Source organism: Camellia sinensis, chromosome 13 (genome assembly GCF_055761805.1).
Source record: "Camellia sinensis isolate YWXY chromosome 13, ASM5576180v1, whole genome shotgun sequence".
Taxonomy (NCBI): domain Eukaryota; kingdom Viridiplantae; phylum Streptophyta; class Magnoliopsida; order Ericales; family Theaceae; genus Camellia; species Camellia sinensis.
The window spans coordinates 80,809,249-80,833,810 of record NC_138973.1 but is presented as its reverse complement, the minus strand read 5'-3'; the positions used below and the strand labels follow the sequence as shown (position 1 = coordinate 80,833,810).

Below are 24,562 nucleotides of genomic sequence, written 5' to 3'. Positions count from 1 at the left end.
TTTAGTATTTTACTTTTGCCATTAATTTGACGTTAGTTGCTTGCTAAAAAAAAGTGAGACAAACCATGGAGCAATCTGTGTTCCAACAATCTTTAAAATATTTTAAGATCACAAGGGTCATTGGAGTTGAGTTTCTCTCAAGTTTAAACTTGAGAGGAACGGACCCATGAAGCCCGCCATAGGTTTCGATTTGATAATTCGAATCTTTCATTTTGTAAGACTCTCAGTGTATCATTCATGAAAAAAATTAGATTAATCTGATAATCGTAATATTTTCATTTATTGTATTTGTCTCTAAAAAAATAGACGACAAACATATTTTGAGGCTATTCATTTTTCTTAAGACACACAATAAAATGAAAATAATTATATCATTCATGAAAAAAATTAGGTTGACCCGATAATTATAATATTCTCATTTATAGTATTTGTCTTCCAAAAAAGTGACAACAAACATATTTTGAGACTATTCATTTTTTTTATGACACAATAAAATGAAAAGGTAAAGATCATTAAATCGGTCTAATTTTTTTTCTCTGAACTATGTGTACTATAAAATGAATGTTTCGGATTATCGAAACGGATCCTTTAGGGGGTCCCATGAACCCAAATCCTCTCAAATTCAAATTTAAATTTAAGGTAAATCTAATCTTTTTTTTTTGTGTGTGTGGAAAGTAGATAAAGTTAACCTTAATTTTAAAAGTTATGAATTAGTATTTTCTATTGAAACCGAATGGTCATACTCCTATAAATTAGTACAAAATTAAAATGAATAGACACATTTGTTCATTAAGAGACTCTTCATTTTCTATATAAGACAAATTCTCTATTTCCCAAGTTCGAAATCTCTCTCTCACTGAAATGTGCAAAATCATCCATCAATAATTTTCATAAAGCAACAACAATAATGGCAGTGTTAGTCTTTTTTCTACTCTCTATTTTGAACTAGGTTTTCCTCCTTTTACTGCTCTCTCTCTCTCTCTCTCTCTCTCTCTCTCTCAACTGGGTCTTCACTCAACTAATTTCATCTGATCAATTGTAATGGAATGAGGATGATGATTAATTTTGAGTGAGCCTATTTTAGTTTTTCAAAAGTTGTTTGCTAAAGGATCTATGTTTTTTCATGTTACTATGGTGATCTACAAATAGAGAAGAACTTATTGTTTGTAAAGGTTGGATGGTCCATCCGGAAGATGCAATTTGGAAGGGGGAAGAGATATGTAGTAACATATATATATATATAGAGGGAGAGAGATACGCAGTTTGCCAACCCGTACAATTTTTACTTTTGCTTACCAAACAAGAGAGAATCTAACAACTTTTTGACAAACCATATTTATCAATGTTACAAAAGTTTATCAAGAATTTGTCCAAAAAATATGTGTGGTGAAGATTTATTTTAGATGTGAGATTCACCATTCAAGAACTGAATTTGGATCATTCATCAAGGAGATTATTTTATTTTTACCCCTATACTTTTACACGATTTTCAATGACCCCCCAAACTACTCCTATTTTCACGCGTACCCCCATACTATTTAATCCACTATCAATTTTGCCCCTACCGTCACATTTGAAATAGAAAAAGTTAAAAGAATTACATTTTGGCCCCAAATTCTAAAAGAAAGATACAGACATACCCTTTCTTACCAGCAAACCACCACTACCAACCACCACTTCAAGCCCTTCTATCTCCTTCATCATAACTCTGTTTTGCCTCATTTTTACATTGTTGGATTCAACTCACGGTCTAGTTTTCATATCGCATTTCACACGTCTCGTTCTTCTTCTTTTTGTATGCTATCGGAGCTCTGGAAGTTGATAAAAAAAAATAAGACTTTTCTTCAAGCCATCTTTCAGACTTCATATCTTTCTCGATTCTTGACGGTTCTACTTCATTCTTTCGCCATTCTCCTCACCTCACTTCCTACTTCGCCCTACACTACCTCGTTTTTTCATTTCTTCGTGTAATGGGCAATTTTGGTATACTGAAAGTTGTTCGAAAACTAATTCTGAAAATTTCAAAACATCAATTAATCCAGCACCATTATCGTCGTCCTCTACCACCGTATCTCTCAGTGGTATCCCTCTCATTCTCTATATATATACAGCACTGTCACAATTGTCATCATCCACCACCGTGGGCCAATCCTCCGCTGCCTCTAACCAGAACCACCACCACCGTCCTCTTCCTTCGCCATAGCTGTCACTGGTATCTCTCTCTCTCTCTCTCTCTCTCTCTCTCTCTGTGTATATGTACATATATACACTGTATATCTAGTCTAATATATTCTGAGATATTTGTGATATTTTGTTCCCCTTTCTCTATACATGTGTATGAAAATATAGAGCTTATATCTTGTTTGTGACGATTCCTTTCTTTTGATTCAAAATCTTCTCAATCTATGTAAATATGTCGCTGATTTGGTCCCCTGAATTGACAATTGCTTTGTTTTTTTGTTCTTCTGTTCTCAGTTTTCCCTTGAATTGACACTTGCCGGTGATTAGGGGTTATGGTTGAGTTATATTTGATTTTGAGTTTATGATCATATATATTATGTGTTTGCATTGTACATTATAGAGGAATGTTGATACTAAGAAAATAGTTGGGCAACAGGATTTGGTTTTCAAGTGATGTCCCGGTATACCTTTGATTTGAGAGCTTGCTCATTAGTGAGATTTTGGGAAACCATTGAACCTGGATTAATTGATGTGGAAAATTTCAAAAGATGAATGTTTTGAAATTTTCAAAATTAGTTTTCGGACAACTTTTGGCATACCAAAATCGCCCACTACATGAAGAAGTGAGAAAGCGAGGTAGTGTAGGGCGAAGTAGGAAGTGAGGTGAAAAGAATGGCGAAAGAATGAAGTAGAACCGTCAAGAATCGAGAAAGATATGAAGTCCAAATGATGGCTCGAAGAAAAGTTGAAAACAAGAAGAAAAGTCTTATTTTTTTTTATCTACTTTCAGAGCTTCGATAGCATACAAAAAGAGGAAGAATGAGACGTGTGAGATGTTATACGAAAACTAGACCGTGAGTTGAATCCAACGACATAAAAATGAGCGAAATGGAGTTATAACGAAGGAGATAGAAGGGCTTGAAGTGGTGGTTGGTGGTGGTGGTGGTGGTTTGTTGGTAGGAAATGATGAGTCTGCATTTTACTTTTGAAATTTGGGGCCAAAATGTAATTCTTTTAACTTTTTCCATTTCAAATGTGATGGCAGGGACAAAATTGATAGTAACTTAAATAGTATGGGGTTACGCGTGAAAATAAGAGTAGTCTGGGGGGTCATTGAAAATCGTGTAAAAATATAAGGGTAAAATGAAATAATCTCTTCATCAAAATTCTTAGTAAATTATGAGTTTAACCTTCTTGTTTCTTGCAATTTTTATTTTGATATTCATCAACCAAATCACATTTGTACATCATCATTTTACTTTATATTAATAGGTCTACAACTTTCTGATACCGAACCTCTTACTCTCACTTTTCTCACATTATGAAATATTACTTTTTGTTGTATATTGGTTTATAAATTAACATAGTTTGTAATGTATTTTTACTTAATTTGGGAACAATTAAGAGCAATTTTGTATATCTTCACTTTTGCAAATGCATAATTGTTGAAAAGCGATAGTTAAATTTTAGAAATAGGACATTATAATTGTTACACCGGATTTCGCACTTAGAGGGGCAAAAATTCATACTTAAAACAATGATTACATGCCTCAATCAATAAGTGAATCTTTCTTTATTTAACTTCTTTTTTTGCAATATTTTTATTTGTGTTTAATATTACCCCCTTATTATTTTATAGTAGTATTGCATATAATTTACAACAATGTATTATCTCACTTTCATTCTGCTCAATTTTAATTATTTTCATATTATGATATTATACCTCAAAATTTATAGTGACGTAATCAGCACCAGCCATTCTTGAATTTAAAACATAAGTTAAATAGTAAGGGACAAAGGCCCCGTTTGTTTTAGGGTGTAATGGATGGGAGGGGATTAAGATGGAGGTAGAGTTATGTAATGTTTTGTTTATTTGTAGAGTTGGGGAGGGGATTAGGATGGAGAAGGGGTTATAGATGGAGATTGAAAGGGGGATTGAAATGGAGGAGGTAGAGGTGGTATTAGAAAAATAGTGAGGGGATTAGAATTTTTTATATATTTTTTTATTTTTTACATATTGGGAATTTTTTTTAAATATTAATGTTTAATGTTTAATTTTTTATTTTTGTTTTATGATTTTATATAAAAATAATTTAACAATTCCTATACTAACAACTATCATCAAAACAAACACAATTTTACTTAATCCCTTCACTATTAATTCTCTCACTATAAATCCCCTCCATTCTACCTCTGAAACAAACGGGGCCAAAGTTCTTTGGGTATGCGGTATACTTGTTCCATCTTAGTTTCAAACATATACATGTCATAAGTAGTTGGCATATTAAATGTTTTCATCGCATTACCAAGACTTTCCAAAACAACCATGAAAGATTTATATTGACTCATTTTTGTGAAAATAACATTCGGCCATGATGCCAAAATAATTTTTGATTTTTTTTTTGGGTTTACAGTGATATTTACAAATGAATTCTAGATATTTGTGTGAAATTAATAGAATTATGATTTGTGTGATACTATAGATTAAGAGTTTGTCATGTTGTATTATTTATGTTATTTTTAACAGTAAAGTTAAATATAATTAATATTATTTTATAATGATATGTAATTATTTAATCAACAATGCTAGGTAGCTCAAAATTTTGTGACTCAAATGGCTCAAATCACTCAAAACGACGTCGTCTTGACAGATTTTGAGTGTAAAACGACGTCGTTTTGACAGATTTGAGCCATTTGAACCACAAAATTTTGAGCTACCAAACATTTTCCTTATTTAATTTTAAATGAATCAGCATCATATAAAAAGTCATAAATAATATATATATGTATAAAACCCAAATAAATAAGAAGATATACAAAATTACATTACTTAAAAATCATCGAATATAAGATTAGTAAGTATATATTTAATATCTATTTATAAAAGTTTCTATTTAAAAAATATAATTTCAATAGATGAAATACACGTGCAATGCACGTGTACAGTATCACTAGTTTGATAAAAAAGTAAAGAGTAAATTATAAATACACCTCCTGAAGTTTGTTTAAAGTACAAATTGTCTCTTGTGGTTGTGGTTTGAAAAATTATAAATACCCTCCTTGGTAGAATTTTTTATTTAACAGAATTAATCAAAAAAATGAAATTCATAATTGATTTCCTATATACTAATAACATTATCTAAATTATTAATTGAAATATATTTCTAACATCATTAAAAACTACTAATTGATTTGATAATTTATTAATAAAAGAGATGATTTGTTATAAAATTAGAAACCTCAAGAGTAAAATGTAATTTCTAAAACTACGGAAGCGTATCGTATTTTAATCAAATCTCAGGGTATATTTGTAATTTATCCAAAAGTAAAAGAAAAGAAAGAGACCCGGATCGATCGAAGCAGCAATTTTGGCAGCCCACCCCGGATCAAACCGCCCCGAGTTCCCTCCAAATCCTGTCTTGCACAAAAGAAGAGAAGCTTTCAAAGCGACGAGTGGTAACTGCGAAGAAGAGTGTTCAGAATTCAGGAAACAGAAAAAGTGTTGAGAGAGAGAGAGATGGATCCGAAACTCACAGAGGTTTCGCAGCTATTCGAGAGATTCAAAGCCGCTTTTATTCGGAACGATTTTGATACTTGATCCAAACTCCTCTCTCAACTCAAGGTCACAATTCCCAAAACCCTAATTTTTATTTCGTATCAGATTCAATTTCATGTTTTTAATATTTGTTTTTGAGAACCTCTTACACTTTCGTAAGGCCTAAATTTGTTAATTACTGATTTTTGTTATCTATTTTTTTTTTTTTTTGGATAGGTAAGTTTTGAACTATTATATATCGAGTTTATTGACAATAGCGAGTAACATTTGGGACTTTGATACAAAACCAGAAAATTAAACGTCTTTGTTTATGTATTGGTCAAATTTAGATGGTATTCGGTATGAAATTGGACATCTTTGTTTATCTATTGGTTGAATTCGGAAGGTATGCGGTGTATTTTTTTTTTTTAATATCAATAATGCTGCCATTCTAGTGACATTGTATGGAAGTGGGTCTGCCTTGGGCATAATTGTTCAAATCTTTTGTATATGATTTCGACAGTGATAAATTTTTAGAGAGAGAGAGGCCCTGTTTGGTCGCTGTCATATGTGAGCGTAGAGGCCATTCTCTTTCTAATCCTGATGACAATTGACAAGCCCATACCATGGCTATTTCAGATACATATGTATATAGGGGAATTCTACATAAATACATGTAAATATATACATTGGAAATTGATGCATCATCACTTTCCTTATATAAAGGAGAAAGAAAAGAGGTTGAAGAAAGTTCACTCTCTCTCTAAAATGGTAGAGGAGGAGAGAAGAGGGAGGGTGCAGGTAGGCATATGAGACAAAAAAATGGTGAGGACACCCGTGGATGTGTGATGGCATAGAGCTGAGATTGTGTGGGAAAATCAAGAAGATATATGGTTTCAAAATCCTCATCTTCATCAAGATATGGGCAACATTGTCTTCGTTTGGAGAAATTTTTGTATGTGAATAGGATACCACGTGATATTATCTTTCACCAATCACAAATGTATATGTCTCGTAGTGTTTCTCAAACGCCTGACATAAATGTAATGGATTCTACTATCAAAGTCAATCATAATAGTAAAAGGTACCATATGGCATGTACTCTATCCGCATATAAAAATTCTTCCCCCCTTTGGCAAGTGAGTTGGGTTTAGGTTGGAACTAAAAAAAGTATTTCAATACCATTGCTAAAGAAATTATGGGATGTATCAGCGGTAAGACGTAGTTGTCTGTACATGATGCCTAATACTCAACTAAATCGATGGAATTAGAGGGAATGGAACCTCCCAATCTCTATATTTGATCAAAGATGATTTCCGATTGGCTGCAGTATGGTGTGAGTCATCTTCTTTTATTTTGCAGGTATTGCTGACAGAGTTTAGAAGCCTTCCACCATTGTTTGAAGAAACTCCCAATGCCGTTGAAGAGTTGACATTAGCAAGTAACTTACTCGACTTTATCTATCAAATATATTTCGTACTTTGGTTGGTTGTGTTGCTATTTGTTGATAAAACTACTCTATTGTTGATTCACATGATTCTATCCTCTTGGGTTGTGTGTTTTTGTGCAAGACTAGGATATAAGCAGAGAAGAAAACCCGTATACTGCTATCCCTCTTTGCTGGTTCTTGAATTTTATCTATTCCATTGTTCTTAACTTGGCTTGTGAGCTATAGGTTGTTTTAGTTCTCTCTATGTTGCCTATATATTCTGCATTGTGAAGTGACTGAAGCAATGTAATAGCTAAACTAGTGAGGCTAAATTTTTCATGTCATACCTCTCCATGCTAAGAAAAAAGCGTCATCGTAGTTACATACACTGTTTTTTGTTGGGTGGTAGTTATATTGCATTTGGATGGGTTTGGATGACAAAACTTTGAGGGAGTGCAAAGTATTCAAACAATGTTTTGAAAAGACATGTTTTCGGAGGGCCTTGGAAGTTTGGAAAATCTACTCCGTGAAGGCTTTATTTTGACCTTTACGATTATTTGATTTTCGAGGAGAGAAAAAATGCATGTCTTGGAGACTTTCTAGGCGGGAGTGTTTTCAATTTGCTCTTTTTGCCATGATTTGTGATGTGGAGGTGATATCGTGTTCATGGTCATTAGAATCCTATGATTTACGATTCGATTACGATTTAATACACGTGTCAACCAAAATGATTTGAATCATGTTGTTGAATAAAAAATTGAGTGAATCATACGATTCAATTCACGATTCATTACGATTTAGTTATATTTTTATTTTGTTTACATAATGCATGAAACATCGTCGTTTTTGCCAAACTATGAAGATATATAGAAGAGATTAATTAGTTATATTGATATATGTAAGGCAGGGAGAATGTCAATCACCCTCCTTACTCATTGCCTTGTTGCTGACAAGCTATGAAGTTTGATCTTCTTAGTTTCTGGGGTTGAGCTTAGTTGCAGGAATCGTGCAACCAGGTGGTGATTCTGAGTAAGAATCGCGATTCCGTGTTTCCTAGAAAGAAACGTGTAAGAATCGCTTTTTTGTGGAGAGAGAAACGCGATTCAGTCCAAGACGGGATCGTAAAGGGAAGAGAGAGAGAGAGAGAGAGAGAGAGAGAGAGAGAGACCTGGTCTCTCTGTCGCCTTCTCCTTCGACATCGACGTCGACCTTCGACATCGACTTCGCCTTCAATCTGCTCTCGCCTCGGGATATGCTCGCATTCGCTCTCGCCTTCGATCTTCTCACCATCGCCTTCGATCTGCTCACCTTCTTCTTCTTCTTCTTCTTCTTCTTCTTCTTCTTCTCCTCCTCTCTCTCTCTCGTCGATTTGTGTTCTGTCTCCCCCCTCTCATTTTTAACATGTAATAAATAATATAATTTGTTATATAATAATAAATCTAATTAAATCAAATGTAATAAAAAAAATCAAATAAAATCTATAAAACAAACCATCCAATTTTTATCTTTTATTTCTTTTAACATATTTTATTATTCCTTATTTGTTTTATTTTTCATTTATAATATATATCAATTAAAAATAAAATAATTATATAAATAAATTAAAAATATTGTCAATAAAAATAATACCTAAGATAAAAATAATAAATATATTTAAAAATAACTATTTAACTCACCTTTATATAATAAATATATTTTAAAAATAACTATTAAAAATATATATATATATATATATTATCGCTCATCGAGACGCTCCCAACCTAAGAAACTTCTATCGGCTGACGCTTCCCCGCTCCCGCCCCCGTTCCCGCTTCTGCTTCGTGCAACTAAGGGGTTGAGTGGGTGATGCCATTCTCAAGAGGTGGGCTTCTAAGTTCTTGGAGTTTAGTTTTTCCTAAGAACTCGGATAAAAAGGTGCGGTAGATTGCAGTGTTCGGTGTTCTGTGGACATTTTGAAGGGACAATGAAAGGTCTTTTGAGGATTGAAAAAAGAAAACTAGTAATGTTGCATGACAATCCATGGAGTGTGCTTAGGGGCGACACTACACTTAATTGAGAGGGTTCAATTGAACCCACTTAAATTTGTTTATTTATTTAAACAAATGAATTTTACTTGCTCAAATTAATTGTAGGTTCATTGAATCCTTTGATTTTTACTAAACCCTCTTATTTGGACTTGAACACTCTTTACTTGCATCTGGTTCCAACAAAAACATTATGCAATTATATTTTTACAATACTATAGCATATTATTTGTTTACAGTTATATCTTTCAAAATACTCTCTTTATAGAGATTAGTCTGTTGGCTAGAGCTCTTACACCTTATTAGAAGGTTAAGGCCTTGTTTGATTAACATGATTAATAGTGAAAGAATTAATTATTTCATGAATTAGTGCAGGATTAGTTATCAAATTAAATTTGTGAGATAACCATTTATTATGTATTCATTTTATTTTGTTTCCTTTCATACTTGAAATTATGATCCCCAACCCCTCTTAATATTAAAAATTCACCATTTTTGTCGGATTGAATGTATGCCCAATCCGTTTAATAAAATTTGCAATTAAACATGGGATTGTGAGTCTATGGACTAACAATCCCAATCCTATATTATAATCCTACTAATCAAACTTGCCCTGAGAGCTTGACTTTTCACACTTGCATGTGAAATTTATTCCCCTCGTACTTGTTTGAGATGTCACTACCATTTGGGAGTTTATTTATAATTGTGTTTTATGTTGTAATTATTGTATTTGTTTGGGATGTCTCTCCCATTTTGGGAGTTTATTGTGCTTTATTCTATGCTGTAATTATGAACTCATTCTATTTCACTGTACGAAGATACATTGTAATAAAAGCAATTCTCTGTTGTTTCTCATCTAACAATAGTACAAGATCATCATTCATATCATATCTCTATCATACATACACAAGGTTTGGCTATTACTTTTTATTTTTGGGTCGTGTGTTAGCCGAATATAATTGTTGGTGGTGGTGACCAAAGGGGGTAGGAGAAAGAGGACAGAATGAAAACTTATTTTTGAGACGAGTAAAATAAACTTTTTATTTTTAATAAAAAATTTAGTGTAGTTTGTCTATAATTTTTAGAAACAAAATTAGGCACCAAATCAGTTTTTGTACACAGTTTTTAAATTATTTATAGGGTAAACTACCAATAGGTCCTAATAATTGGACTTAATTCCCATCAAGTCCTATTGAAAATAAGTCCTAGTAAAATCGTCGTTAAAAATAATTGTGACGATTTTTTTGCATGTTGCTAAAAATTGACAATTAGCGACTTTTTTTTTGTCACGATTTTTATAAATTGTCACTAAAACTTACAATTAGTGACTTTTTTGTGACGAATTTTTCAAATTGTCACTGAAAATTGAAAATTAGTGAATTTTTTTGTGACGATTTTTTTAAAATGTCGCTAAAACTTATAATTAGTGACATTTTTTATGATGAAAATTTTGAATTATCACTGAAAGTTAACAATTATTGACTTTTTAAATAATGTTTAATGAAAAATGCTATTAATTATCATAAAACTTATTGGACAATAAGTCCACCTATTAAGATCTACACGTAAGTCCCCCTTATTTATAAACATAAAAATTGTAAGCATAAATGTTATCATGCCTTGAAAATTAGGTGTTTCAATGACAGGTTTTGACAAGAGGCTGGAATTTAATTTTGGATTAAAAAAACTAGCAAAGTTTTGACAAATGGCTTGAACCCACTTATTATTTACTTTATTTATATTTTTTTATTCTCCCCCCCCCCCCCGCCACCCCTGCCCGCCCGCCCGCTCGCTCTTGCTTTTTTAGGAGTTGTGTGCTTTGGCCCCACCAAAGTTAGATTATTGTGTTTGTCCTGTTAGGAAATTGTCTCTTCCAAACAAGGATCAGTGAGACAATAATAAACAAGAAAGATAAAACGAATCAAAGAAATTACACACACACACAAGAACACAGAGATTTACATGGTTTACTCCAGAATAGGGCTAAGTCCATGGCTTTCACTATGATAAAAAAAACGATACAACTCTGACTCTCTATAGTACAAGAGGTGCCCGCTTCATCTATTTATAAGTATAAAAATTAGGACAACATGGAAGTAACAAGAAATTACAAATATTTGGACCCCTCATCCCTTGGGAGAGTCCCCCCCAAAACCTGCCATTGGACGCATTGCTCAGTGTACAATACTTATTAGGGTCTACAAGACCCAACACGTCCCGGCCAAGTATTGTGACATGTAAGAGCGTTGTCGGCTCTATCTTCAGTTGTGGTACGATAATAATAACAATATGCACTGAGGTATGAAAAGTGATGACCACTATGGAAAAGTTGATCAAAAGTGAAGATTGCGCAAGACAAGTTTTCACAGCCCTTTAGGTGAATGTTCTTGTGAAACATACTTGCAAATTGGATAAGGAAAATTAAAAGATGGAAATCACTGATGACTGAGTTTGTTTGAACAACTGTAGCTTTAAATATATTAACTATTTCAAGTCCTAGCATTTTGACTAGAATACCTGATTTGGTTAACGTGGCATGCTGCTCATGACTTATGTATAAGTTTTACAATAACATTTTAAGGAAATTTGAATATTATGTGTACCAAATTTTGTCAAATTACTTCCATTTTCAAGTCCTAAGCTGTTTCACTGATGATGTTTCTGATTGACAATTTGCAGGGGATATATATGAGCATGCAGTTGTTTTAAGTGTGAAGATTGAGGACCAGGATGCCTTTGAAAGGGATTTTTTTCATTTGAAACCTTACTATACCTTTATATTTTCAATATCCTTGGCAAAAATGGATGGCAAAAGATGAAATTAGGACCACATATTTTCAGGTTGTATAAAATAGGTCATATACTTTTTTGCCATGTTTGAGTTCATTTGGAGTCATTTTTTGAGGAGAATTTCTAGCTATCTTCTTTTCCCCCTCCACAAGTTAGATGACCTCAGAAAACTAAACCGGACAATGAATTGTTTAAATGTTCTAATTTGTGTGGGCTATTATGTTAGCATTTGGTTTCTCTAGATTGAAACCAGATTTTTCTTATCTGGCTTTTTTTCTTTTTTTGGTTGGTACCAGTAGTAGCAGTTTAGATTTGATGGACAAAAACAACACCTTCAGTTTATGTTGTCTTGCTGCATACCTATGTGATAAATTATTGTGTTGGATGAGAAACATATTTTTAAATGCATCGCCGTCAAGCTTTAACTTCTATGTGCTTCATATCTGTATTAATTTGAATTAGTGTTATTAAAGGCGCGCCTAGGCCCAAGTCTCATCTAGGCTCAAGTTTTGCTCCTTGTATTTTCCAGACTGGATGACTTCGATAAGGTGCGCTAAGGCCCAAGTCCCATCTAGGCCTAAGGTTTGCGCCTTGTGCTGTTCCAGGCCAGGCAACTTCGATAGCACTTGACTGGCCCAAGGCTTGCGTCTTGAGGGCTTTTTTTATTGTCGCTTTAATTGGTTTTGTTTAAAATCTTCCCATTGATTTAATATGATGTAGCTACGGAAGATCCCTACTTTTATTACAGATGCCAATACTTTGGGCATTCAACCCCAAAATCAATGATAGAAGAAGCATTAGCCCTAAGTTCTGATCTCCAAAAAACACTAAATGTTTAACATTTCATTTTGTTTATGTTGAACCCTAAATTATTTACTTATATTAAATTATATATTTTTTTCATACAAGGTGTGCCTCACTTCGGTGAAGCCTGCGCCTTGCCTTGTGCCTTGAGCCTTGAGCCTTGAGCGTATGCCCCAGGAGACCTTGGCACCTTGGTGCGCCTATCGCCTTTAATAACACTAATTTGAATTAGCTAATCCTAGTTGTGGTCATGGAGGAGCTAGTGCACATGTGAAACTCAGTGCACAGTAACTTATCCCAACAATTAGACTGAATTTAAGGTATATGAAGGATTTTTGTATATGTTTTTTTGGAACATGTCTGTTTGTGTTCCTTCCTGCCTGATCCATGTGTCGAAGTGTGCCGCTTTTAGAAAGTCCTCTAGCAGTTAACAATAAAGGCGTTAATTTCATGATTGTGAACGACTTTTTTCTATTTCTAGTGGCATATAGTGGGGGTAATGTGGTTGACGATGTGTTGATAAAATTGGGTAGTCAGTGTTCAATAATGCAATTGAGACAGGCATGGACATTGTTGATTTCTGTCTGGCTCTAAGAGTGAGCTTACTGCTGACTTATCTTATTTATCTTGTTTACCCTTTGAATTTGAAAGGTAATGGTCATGACCTTTTTTTCCTTTGATAGAGCATTGGCCGCCTTCCACCGTCTTCTCAGGAGTATCCTATCTTAGGTCTCGACCTTTTCAGACTCCTTGTGCAGAACAGAATTGCTGAATTCCACACTGAAATTGGAATTGCTTTCAGCCAGTGCCGTGGAGAATAATTGTATCAAGCATGCTGTAGAACTGGAGCAATCGTTTATGGAGGGGGCTTACAACCATGTCTTGAGTGCGAGACAGACTGTACGCCATGAAACTTACATTTATTTCATGGATCTGTTGGCAAAGACAGTCAGGTAAATTGTGTGACTTTACTTATGGCAGAGATTAAAAGGAGAGGCAAGAGTTGAAATAATAGCTGATTTTTTAGGGTGTTTTATTTGATTATAGTTGTTCATTCTGTTCAGATAATATAATGTATTCTTTTAAGTAGAGGAAAATGGGGGCATTTATGAGAGTTTGCTAGTGGACAGTCGCAATAGTTGAATTTCGTTTGGGCGGAAATAATGATGCAAATTAAATGCACGTTGGTTGGTGTTACTGCTTTTACATATGCACATTGTTTACTTGGTAGCAACATTGACTATCCCACTATATTTGAAGAATTAGGGTAAACTATCAATAGGTCCTAATAGTTGGACTTAATTCACATCAAGTCTTATTGAAAATAAGTCCTAGTAAAATCGTAGCTAAAAATAATTTCTTGTGACGATTTTTTTTCATGTCGCTAAAAATTGATAATTATTGACTTTTTTTGTCACAATTTTTATAAATTGTTGCTAAAACTTACAATTAGTGACTTTTTCAGTGGCGAATTTTTCAAATTATCGCTGAAAATTGAAAATTAGTATTTTTTTTTGTGACGATTTTTTTGAATTGTCGTTAAAACTTATAAAAGTTGACATTTCTCCCTTTTTTTCACCATGTTTTATTTTCTGCACTATTTTCCAAGGTAACAAAACGAAGAAAAATGATTTTCCTTCTATTTTCCTTTCCTTTTTTTTTTTAATCACCAAATCAATGAATCAAATAGAGCCTGGATGCAAGGGCTTTGTGGAGTTGCAATATATGCATTATTTATGGTTTATCATTCTATACTTAAGTGATAGCATATTAACCTTGTATTAATGATAATACCAAAATCCACCAACATGGAAGCCTTGTTCTTGATTTGGTGTCCAATACAAACTTTGATAAGCATCGTTTTATATGCAATTTGCAGGAACATCCTGAGTGGGAGTTAAAGAACGGGTTTGTGATTTTCCAAAAGGCAAAAGAATCTGCACCTTGCAAGGAGATACAATCTCTGCAACTCATCAATCAGACAAACAGTTATGTGAGGGAGTTGGAGCGGATAGTGTGAAAGGTATGCTGCCCGATGTTGTCAATGCTACTACCATTCTATTGTCCAACTTCCTGATGCTAAACTTGTGTTTTGCTGAATTTTTTCTTGACGCTAGGATCACTTTATGTAGTTAAATTTGTTCACTGTTCACTGTGTGCATTCAGAGCATTTTGTTTTGGGTTCCCTGAATTGAATACTTGATTTCTTTTTCTTTCTTATCATTTAAGGAACATAGTTTATTTTAATTGCAATCTTTGTGTAAGGAGAACGAGAAAATTAAACTGAATGGCTGATTGGATTAAGAATCCTCTCTCTCTCTCTCTCTCTCTCTCTCTCTCTCTCTCTCTCCCTCCCTCTCTTGCACGCACGCACGTGCACACACAACACAACTCTTACTATGTGTGTAGCACATTGTCAAAGTAGTGTTAGTGATGCAATGTTTGTGAGTTGTTTCAATTTTTTGCGTGATTAAGCTTTAGTAATAACCAACTTCACTTGATTAAGCTTATATTATGTGTTTTATAACTGGGATTTCTTTCTTGTGTACTAATTATTACGTGATCCTAAGTTTTTGTATTTAAAACTTAGAAATGAACTGATCTGTGAGTTGATTTTTTCCAAGAATGATTGGTTACGAGGAGTGTAACCAACAATGAGTGGGCTTGATTGTAGAACCCAAACGCTCTTGTTTGTATTACCGTAAAAATTGAAATTAGCTTCACATGAACTAGATCAATCTAATGCTAGCCCAAGAATGGTTGTGTAAATCCTAGATGTTTTGAGTTATTTAACAATGACTATTTGCAAATTAAGATTTTAAAATTCAAACATATTTACTGTTAACACAATTGGAGAAATAGAAAAGTATATTGAATAATATTGTGTATATGTCAATACAATACAATAAAGGTCAATATATATAGGCAAGGAAGAGTGGTGAACAAGAAAGTGAATCCTAATATTACTCTATAATGTAAATCCTAATTCTAATGTATATACAAAATATATATATCAATTGTGATAGAGATTTCTACACATACATGACTCCCACACCCTCCACTCTCATCATTATCACTCATAATGTGGAGCTCACACATACATGAGTGGATCTCACACACACATCAGGGGTTAAGATCAAATTAGGGGTCAAGATCAAATTGGGGGTCATGGAACCCCAAAAAAGGGGTCCCAAACATTTCTGAATATATATTTACTAACATTTACTATAAGACAAGTCTTTTTTTTATTTTTGGTTATCTGTCACGTTAAATTATTTTTAAAGATTCATAAAAAAAATTTGATATTTCTTTTATGAAACTTAGTATTTTGCCCATGGGGGCTCATGGGTACCATGTCCATCGAGCTATTAATTTTATTTATTTATTTGTTAATATTTTATTTTAAATTGTTTAATCCTATTAAAAATTTATAGAACTTCCAAATAGAACTCTACACCCAACGCCAGAAGTCACCGGCTCTCCCTCATTTTTTTTTTTTAAAAAAAAGACAAAAAAAAAGAAGAAAAAGTCTCACCAAATATTTTATTGAAGATAGTTTTTCTTAAGTTTTTGAATTAGAGACAACTCAAGGGCCTGTGGGCTAAGTGTTGTGTTTCAAAAATTTTAATTGTTCATTTTGTAAGACTCAATGTTTATCATCAAAAAATGAGATCGATACAATAATTGTAATTATTTTATTTTATCTTGTTCATTTATCAAAAGTGAATGATTTATTTAGGATTGTTTTAGGAAGTTGATTAAAAATTGACATTATAACTCTTTCTTTTTTTTTTTTTTGAAAAAAACGTATAAAAAAGTAGAGAGAATGATGTGGCTCAAAATAGATTAAAAGCTGACTCTTGATTTTTTTTGGTTTTCCCAAAAGAGGCCTTAAAAAAATGTACTTTTGGTATATTTTTTTTTTTAAACAATGAGGTAAAATGAATAAGTTATGATTATCAAACTGATATAAATATTTTTATAGATGATAAAAATTAAGGGTATTATAAAATGAACGGTTCGAAACAATTAAACAGAACCTCAAGTTCAAAGCCTAACTTTTATTTTAATATTAAAGAGTCAGTTATGTAACTGAATGAGAAATTAACAGATGAATGAGTTCTTACACAGAAAAATAATGTATTTGATACTATTGATAACATGATTATTATGTAATGATTCTAAAAATAAAATATCATCCAATGTAATTGTAAAAGTTATGTTCTTTTCTTCGAGACAATAATATAATAGTGTTACAGTTTGTTTTACTTGAAGTTTGAAAATTTTAAATGTTGTTTAGTTTATTTATTTTTGTAATAGAATTTGTTTAACGTACATGTAAGGTGACCCATTTATAAAAATTTCTAGAGTTGCGACTAGATCTACTAAATGATTATGATGATGGATTGTTAATCATTGTCCTCTGAAGTCCAATAACTATTCTATTTTGATCGGATAATATTATAGTTAAGATGGTTAATATGTACGAATTTATAGATTAATGGAATAAAATGATATTCGCTAATAATGAAAAGTCTCCACATAATTACCCTATTAAAAATTAAAAACTAAGGAAGGAGTAAAATATAATTGTGCTGAATTTAAAAGATTTAATGTATTTTTTAAAAAATCAAGCGAAAAGAAATTAGTGTAATTAACCCAAATATTATTTACAACACCGCTACATCTACTGAATTTGTTTAGTCTAAATTCGTCTGAACAAATTTTTTTTTTTTTTTTTTGTGTGGAAAGAATCGATTAATTCTTCTTGGAAAGAGACTTATTTGAGCGAATTCGGGCTAATCAAGATTTTCTTGAAAAACGACTCATTTTGACGAATTCAGATTAAATAAATTCATTAGATAAATCATTAATCTACTATTTATGAGGAAAGGAAAAATAGTTGGTAAGGAGGAAACAAAACGTTTTTAGGCGTATTTGATGCAACTCATTATAAGTAAAAAGTTGATAACTTGAAAACATGCTGAGCCTTCGTTTGGAATGTGTGTTGACTTTTTGACTATTTTAATCTGGGGTTAAAAAACCTCGTTTGGGATGGATTTTTTTGACTTTTATCAGAGAAAAATAAAATAATTATAATTTAGATATGACATTTTATTTAATTAATTTTTTAATTAATTTTATCTTTTTGTAAATAAAATAATCAGAAAAGCCCATGTCAAAACCTGAGAGCATTCTTTTATTAACTTTTGGATAATTAGCTTATTGTAATTGATTTAAGTTATTTTTTACCAAATAGATTAGAAGGAAAAGTTATAACAAATTGTCTGACACAAATTTTAAAAACCAAATAAACAGCCCTCTGAAGTCTGTACATTTCATCAACGGCGTTTGTAGGGAGAGATTGAGGACTTTGTTTGAACAGAACATGCATGTGAGATAACCATTTCAACCTTATTAGATCCCTTCCAACGCGGTCTGTGGGCAGAGGCTTGAGGACTTTCTTCAAACTTTCCTTGAACCCCATAATAATATATTAGTGGCTCGGGAAAATAAAACTGTCCAGTGCACAGAAAAAAAATTATAAAAAAAGTATAGTGTTTTAATTATTAAAATGTATAAATTCTTTCAATGATTTGTAAATTTTTTTTTAATTGTTGCACTGGACAGTTATTTCCTAAAAAAAATTATATTTAGGCCATGTTTCAGGGCTAGTTTTTTTTTATTTTATTAAAATAACTAATAAAAAAAATTAAAATAGATAATAAGATAAAATGTCATATTTTATACATTAATTAATTATTTTTTCTCTTACAACTATCTATTTAACTAACAGAAAAAAAAGGATTACAAATCATCTTGAACATAATTTTTTTCATCTCATAAAATAATCAAAAAAATAAAATAAAAAACAACTAAAATAATAAGACCCAAAACCGCCCGTAGTGGTCCTTTCTTGTAAAAGCTCTATTTTCATGCACCCTTTAATTTTTGGGACATGCACCAATAAATCCCAAATCCTTATCTTCTGACCCATTTGGTCCTACTTTTTATCTTATAATCCAATTAGTCCCAATGTAGTGTTAATGACAACATTATCCGTGTTTGACTCTGTTCACAATCTTCTAGTAAGGGTAGTTGAGGAATACTTCAATGTGGATTTTACTAAAATGCCCAAAGTCCTTATTTTGTTGATGTTTGTTTTCCCTCCCACCAGATCGGAACCGAAGACACGTGGAAGGAAATTACCACAGTACGCCGATGTTAATGGCGCAATGTTAGGCGTAGCAGTTAAAGATTTTGTTTTGGCAACGTGAAATCGCCGTGGATTGGGAAAATAGAATACGAATTTGCATTTTACTTGAAACCCTAATGAATACGCAACCCCTTCCCTGTTGATACATCGATACCAGCAAACTGGGTGGCTGTGACGCTGTTGTGCTTTGGAGCACCATTTGGAAAACCTTCGTAATCTGGTGGAAATAACTGTGGTGGGCAATAATGTCTCCAGGTATGTTAATCGTTTGTGTACATCAACCCCTGTTTTCGTTTGTGTTGGTGCGGTCGGGTTTGCCAAAATTGTTATGTGTGTAATGTCAGGCGAACTGCAGACTATTGTGGGCTTGGTATAAAGTTGTTAGTATGGAGGATTTTGTGCAATGCATGCATGTGGGTTTGTGGGTTTTTTACATTGATCGAGATAGTCGAATATTTGAGATGGGGGGTCATTTTTTGGGTGGGTTTCCCGTTGGTGTGTGATTTGTTGTCATGGATTGATGAAGTGTGTTACACAACCTTCAATTTGAAGTAAAATAATCACACATGTATAAGTTTGTTTAATGAATAAGCATCATCAGGTTAGAGTTAAATTTATTGTTCGGTGCAATTGTTTCATTGGGTTTGTATCTAATGTAGTTGACAATAGTGAATTTTTTGAGTTGGCAAGTAATAATACATTGGTTTTTATGGTGTTGCATGTAATAAGTCCACGATGTGTGGTATGTAATGGGTTGTTTAAACAAACATTGGTGTGCCCATGTTAATGGTATGTTCATGAATTACGTTGGTGTGCCCATGTTAATGTAGTTAAAAATAGTGAATTTTTTCCGTCGACATGTAATAATACATTCGTTTTTATGGTGTTGCATGTAATAAGTCAACGATGTGCGGTATGTAATGGGTTGTTTAAACAAACATTGGTGTGCCCATGTTAATGGTATGTTCATGTTTTACGTTGGTGTGCCATGGAAATGGTATGCGTTAATTTGTTGATTTGTTTGATGGTATTGTTGATTGCTGTGGTTTAATTTGGTGGGGAATGGTATACTAATGTTCTGCTGTTGTTCTACTAATGTTATTCATGATTTGATTTGGTGTGCCATGACGTATGCTCTGCTAATGTTATTTATGGCAGTTTTACTTTGTTGCTGCTAATTTACATGTAACATATGTTGCAAGTGGCAGTGGAAAGAGGAATGGTAAACAGAAAATTGCCACGAGGTCACCGCAAACGTCGACACGGCTGGCCACGAAAAAACAATCAAAATTGACATTCAAAAAACAGAAAGGGCTCGCTGGTACTGTTCGAAAAGCTGATGTGGATCCGTTGAAGTTAATGTACCGATCCAACATATCAGGACTGATTAGCACAGTGCTTGAATTAGAATTACGTGAGGGACACATTAGACAGTTGCAGAAAACCCCGTTTTGGGTTATGATTGATGCTATTCGTGTTCACGAGCTTGATCCGAAAGCGTTCAAGAAGTGTGATGCAACGGTCTGTCGCATTATTCAATCATACAACCCCAAATATGAGAAGTTCCACGTTGCTGGAGCTAAGCTACCATTGAGGAATAACGATATCAGGTTGATATTTGGGGTATAGTGTGGGAATGAGAACTTGGATTTGGCACAAGGTGGCAAAGGGCCCTCCGATTTCATGCAAAGATGTTGTCCGATTTCAGGTTGATATTCTTGTTCACGAGCTTGATCCGAAAGCGTTCAAGAAGTGTGATGCAACGGTTTGTCGCATTATTCAATCATACAACCCCAAATATGAGAAGTTCCACGTTGCTGGAGCTAAGTTACCATTGAGGAATAATGATATCAGGTTGATATTTGGGGTATAGTGTGGGAAAGAGAACTTGGATTTGGCACAAGGTGGCAAAGGGCCCTCCGATTTCATGCAAAGACGTTGTCCGAATGTTACTCGGATATCTTCAAAAGTTATAAAGGATTTGCTGGCAGAAGCAATCTGTGGTTGTACCGAGCGTGACAAAGAAGACGTGGCGAAGTTGCTGTGTCTTTATGTTTGTGCAAAGTTGTTTTTCGCAGCCACCGAAGAGCATATAGGTTGGGCGTTTGTTCGTGTGATCGACAAGCTCGACACGTTACGACAGTATGACTAGACTACAACGATAAGGAACACGTTGATTGGCTCGCTAAATGAGATGTACAACAGGCCAAAGAAAGTGACTGGTTGTGTCGTATCATTGCTGGTATGTATAATATGAACGTGCCAATCGCATACATGATTGAATGAAAAAATGAAATAAAAGTTTGACAAAGTTGCGTGTATATTTGATGGTTGTTTTATGTTATGATTTCAGTTTCTAATTTGTGAACATTCGAACATCATCACCCCGGAACGGCCTAACGTGACTCTAGGGTTTTGTCGCTGGAACCTTGCAGCAGCTGTGGCGAAGTTGAGAGTAATAAATTTGACGAAAGAAGGTTGCATTAAGGTATGGATTAAAATCATTTCCATTTTTCTAATTTCTTTTTCCAATGCATACACTGAAGTTGGTTTTTTAAAAATTTTCTGTATCTGCAGGTGCAGTGTGGGAAACTTGTTGGGACAATTAGTGAGTGTCATATTCTTAAACTGCCTGCTGCTGGGAATGAGCCGAACGAGAGTGGTATAAGTAGGATGGATGTGGATGCAGCTGAAGTGTGTGATGGGCGTGGGGCTACTGCTGAGACAAATGATGTGGGCAGCGTGGAGCCTAGTTCCAATTGTTGGCAATTGGAGACACCAAATGCTGGTAACATCAAAATAAAAGGTGGAGATGATTATAAGAATAAGAATACTGGTACACCAACCAGCAAGGTAAAAGTGGGTGGGAAGATAGTGTCAGGTGGGGAAGTGTGGCCGGTATTGTTCCCGGATCTTCTAGACCTAGCCAGCACTCCGGATGGTGAAGCCATGGGTGAAGAACAAGGGGGGGTGAATGATGAGTTGAGATCTTGTAATGCCAGAATTGCTGAGTTGGAGAGTGAAATCAAGAGTAAAGACGCACGGGTGCGTGAACTGGAGCAGCGTGTCGAAACAATGGAGCAACTGCTCGGGAGGCAGGCTGGTAATTTGTTTGTAGACTTAAATAGTGTGATTGTCGAAAAGGATTTTGAAATTGATCGACTCAGTAAGGTGGTTGATCAATTGGAGTCCAAAATAAGCAATATGCAGGATAGTCTTGATGATTTTGAGGTGCACGAGGTCACGCAATGTGTTGTCAATGATGGATCAAATCAGTGAACACCGAGCAACAGTCTTTCAGGAAAGTGACTGGTTCTGGCCACGTCACGAGTGTCGAAAATGCACAGCACTCTACGTGTCCTATAGGCCAAGCCAAAGACGTTGACACCACCGAATTAGAGATTGCTGAGCACGAAGCTGGGATTGAAGATTTGACGGATGACTTTACCCATGGGAATGTGTGTCCGACTGTGGCAGGGGTGGAGGGTAGCTGCAATCCCCAAAATGAGCAGCTAGCATTAGATGGAAATGTAAATGTTGGCGCAACTGTGGTTGGCATGGGAGCTGGTTCTGAAGACACAAATGCTGCAGCAAGTTCTGGACCAAAAATGACGTTGTTGGTCAAACGGGTGAAGACCAAACCAAGACGAGAATTTAGGTTGTCTGACTACGAATATCTTGCCATATTTGAGTGACAACAAGTAAGTACGAATGTGAGACTAGGTAAATCGTATGAGCCCGGGGTGATTTACAATGTTGAGGACGTTGAAGTGGAGCGTAAAACCTGGCATGGTTTTGGTAGGCACAGAAGGCACACTGTGTGGAACATGTGGAAGGATGAAGCTAGGCAACTACTAGAGAGAATGTACAGTTTAGAGGGGGATGGGTAGGTAGTTTGTATGGAATGTTGTATTTTTTGACATGTAGAAGTTGTAATTGCTGTTTTATGGTTGTTCTTAACTTTGGTTTATTATGTGTAGGTTAATAGTGTGGGACGATGGACACAATGGAATACAAGTGCATTTCAAAAACATCAAAGACCTGGTGCAACAGAACTCCATTCATGGGAATGTAAGCTGGTGTCGTATAATTTGCCCTTTATTTATTTATTTAACTCCCTACGAAAAACCCCACATGGACATGTAAACATTGTGTCGTTCATATCGTGGTTGATTTGGCTGTGACGAAATGACAGATGAATTAAATAACACACCATTACGAATATGTAAATGCATGCACTCTTACTTGATGGTGCGAAAATGGTAGTAGCACATACTGGACATTAATTTACAAAATGTTATTAATAGTGCACTGAAATTGTAATGGGTAACATATGCTGTTGGTAATCAATGCATACGCTGCTACGTTGACTGAAATGCATAAGACGGTGTGTGGAAGACCAGAATATGTGGGCACGACATACGTTTACACTAGTGTGTGTTCGGTATGTACCACTACGTGCGTTTGTGTGCACGAAATCTGAAAAAAATATTTGTTGCAATGAAATCTAACACGACTTTGGTGGCTTTGGCAAATTGTGCAGGATATGATGCGGAACAACAGTGTAATGTCATGAACGAAGTACTTGAACGTACACATAAAGGCTGCGCAAGGTTGCAGATACACACTATTCTCGATCTACAATGCCAATCATTGGACAGTCATGGCACACGATTCACACAACGGGAATTGGAAACATTACAACTCCATGAGGCCAAGACGTGGAGTGCGCGATGAGCATTACAATGAGGCTCTCAAAGTTGTAAGTACAGCAATACAACTAGTAGTTTGTATATGATTTTTTGTGGATTTGTAGTGGTGGTGCGATGGTAGTTTAACAGATTGAGATCTGAATGTGCATGGTTGACGAATTGTAATTTTTCTTGGTTTCAATGTTACCCGATACGTATGTAAACTAACATGTGAGAAATCAACAAAAACAATGGGTGGCTGACCATCACAACAAGTTTGTGAAACCAAGAGTTACAGCTGATGGGAATGGGGCAGACCTTTTCGATGGCACTTTTGTATCTGTTATGGATTGTCCACAACAAGTCCCAGAGTCATAAGTAGTTGCTATATTAGACTGAGTTAACTGTTTTGCTGATGTGCTGTGTAAGTGACGTTGGAATCGGTTTTTGTGAGTGCAGGTCGGATTGCGGAATTTTTGCATGCTTTATCATCAGGCAGTTCATTCGTGGGGTAGAAGTTGATACTACGATGGACGGTCTCACACCAACTGGGCTACGAGCTGCGATGGTGGACATGTTCTTGAGTGACCCGGGCAAAGGACTCCGTGGTAGGACATTGTAAGAGGTGTTCACGTTGCTCATTCTAGAAGGTGCAAAGAACGTGGTTACGATGTGTTTTTTTTGGATTTAATGGACATACATAAATGTTTTGTTGTTCTGGTAGAACAGAATGTTAGGAGGGAAATTTTAAATTGGGCAGTTGTCCTATGTTACTTTATTATCAGGGGGAATGGTGCACCAACGCATTAAGCGTTGGTTAGAATTGGTTTTTTTGGTGGACAAAAATGTTAATACTATTTGGTAGGCAATTCAAATAGTTTGTTGGATTCC

At 34.5% G+C, this 24,562-nt stretch overlaps 1 protein-coding gene and 2 long non-coding RNA genes across 3 annotated transcripts; all 3 read left to right on the top strand.

Moving 5' to 3' along the window:
- Positions 1-5,519: 5,519 nt before the first annotated feature.
- LOC114281469 (uncharacterized) lies at positions 5,520-12,768 on the top strand. Its single transcript, XR_014349122.1, has 3 exons — positions 5,520-5,803; positions 7,079-7,157; positions 11,849-12,768. It is a non-coding gene; the product is annotated as an uncharacterized LOC114281469 (long non-coding RNA).
- A 453-nt stretch (positions 12,769-13,221) lies between these two features.
- LOC114303176 (uncharacterized) lies at positions 13,222-14,975 on the top strand. The gene is made up of 3 exons (XR_014349123.1): positions 13,222-13,359; positions 13,447-13,716; positions 14,643-14,975. It is a non-coding gene; the product is annotated as an uncharacterized LOC114303176 (long non-coding RNA).
- A 5,240-nt stretch (positions 14,976-20,215) lies between these two features.
- Positions 20,216-24,039, top strand: LOC145805863 (uncharacterized). Its single transcript, XM_082901071.1, has 5 exons — positions 20,216-21,222; positions 21,334-21,468; positions 21,558-22,866; positions 22,961-23,424; positions 23,524-24,039. Exons 1-3 carry the CDS (start codon positions 21,175-21,177, stop codon positions 22,257-22,259), a joined length of 885 nt encoding a protein of 294 aa, XP_082757197.1. The 5' UTR covers positions 20,216-21,174; the 3' UTR covers positions 22,260-22,866; positions 22,961-23,424; positions 23,524-24,039.
- The last annotated feature ends 523 nt before the right edge of the window (positions 24,040-24,562 follow it).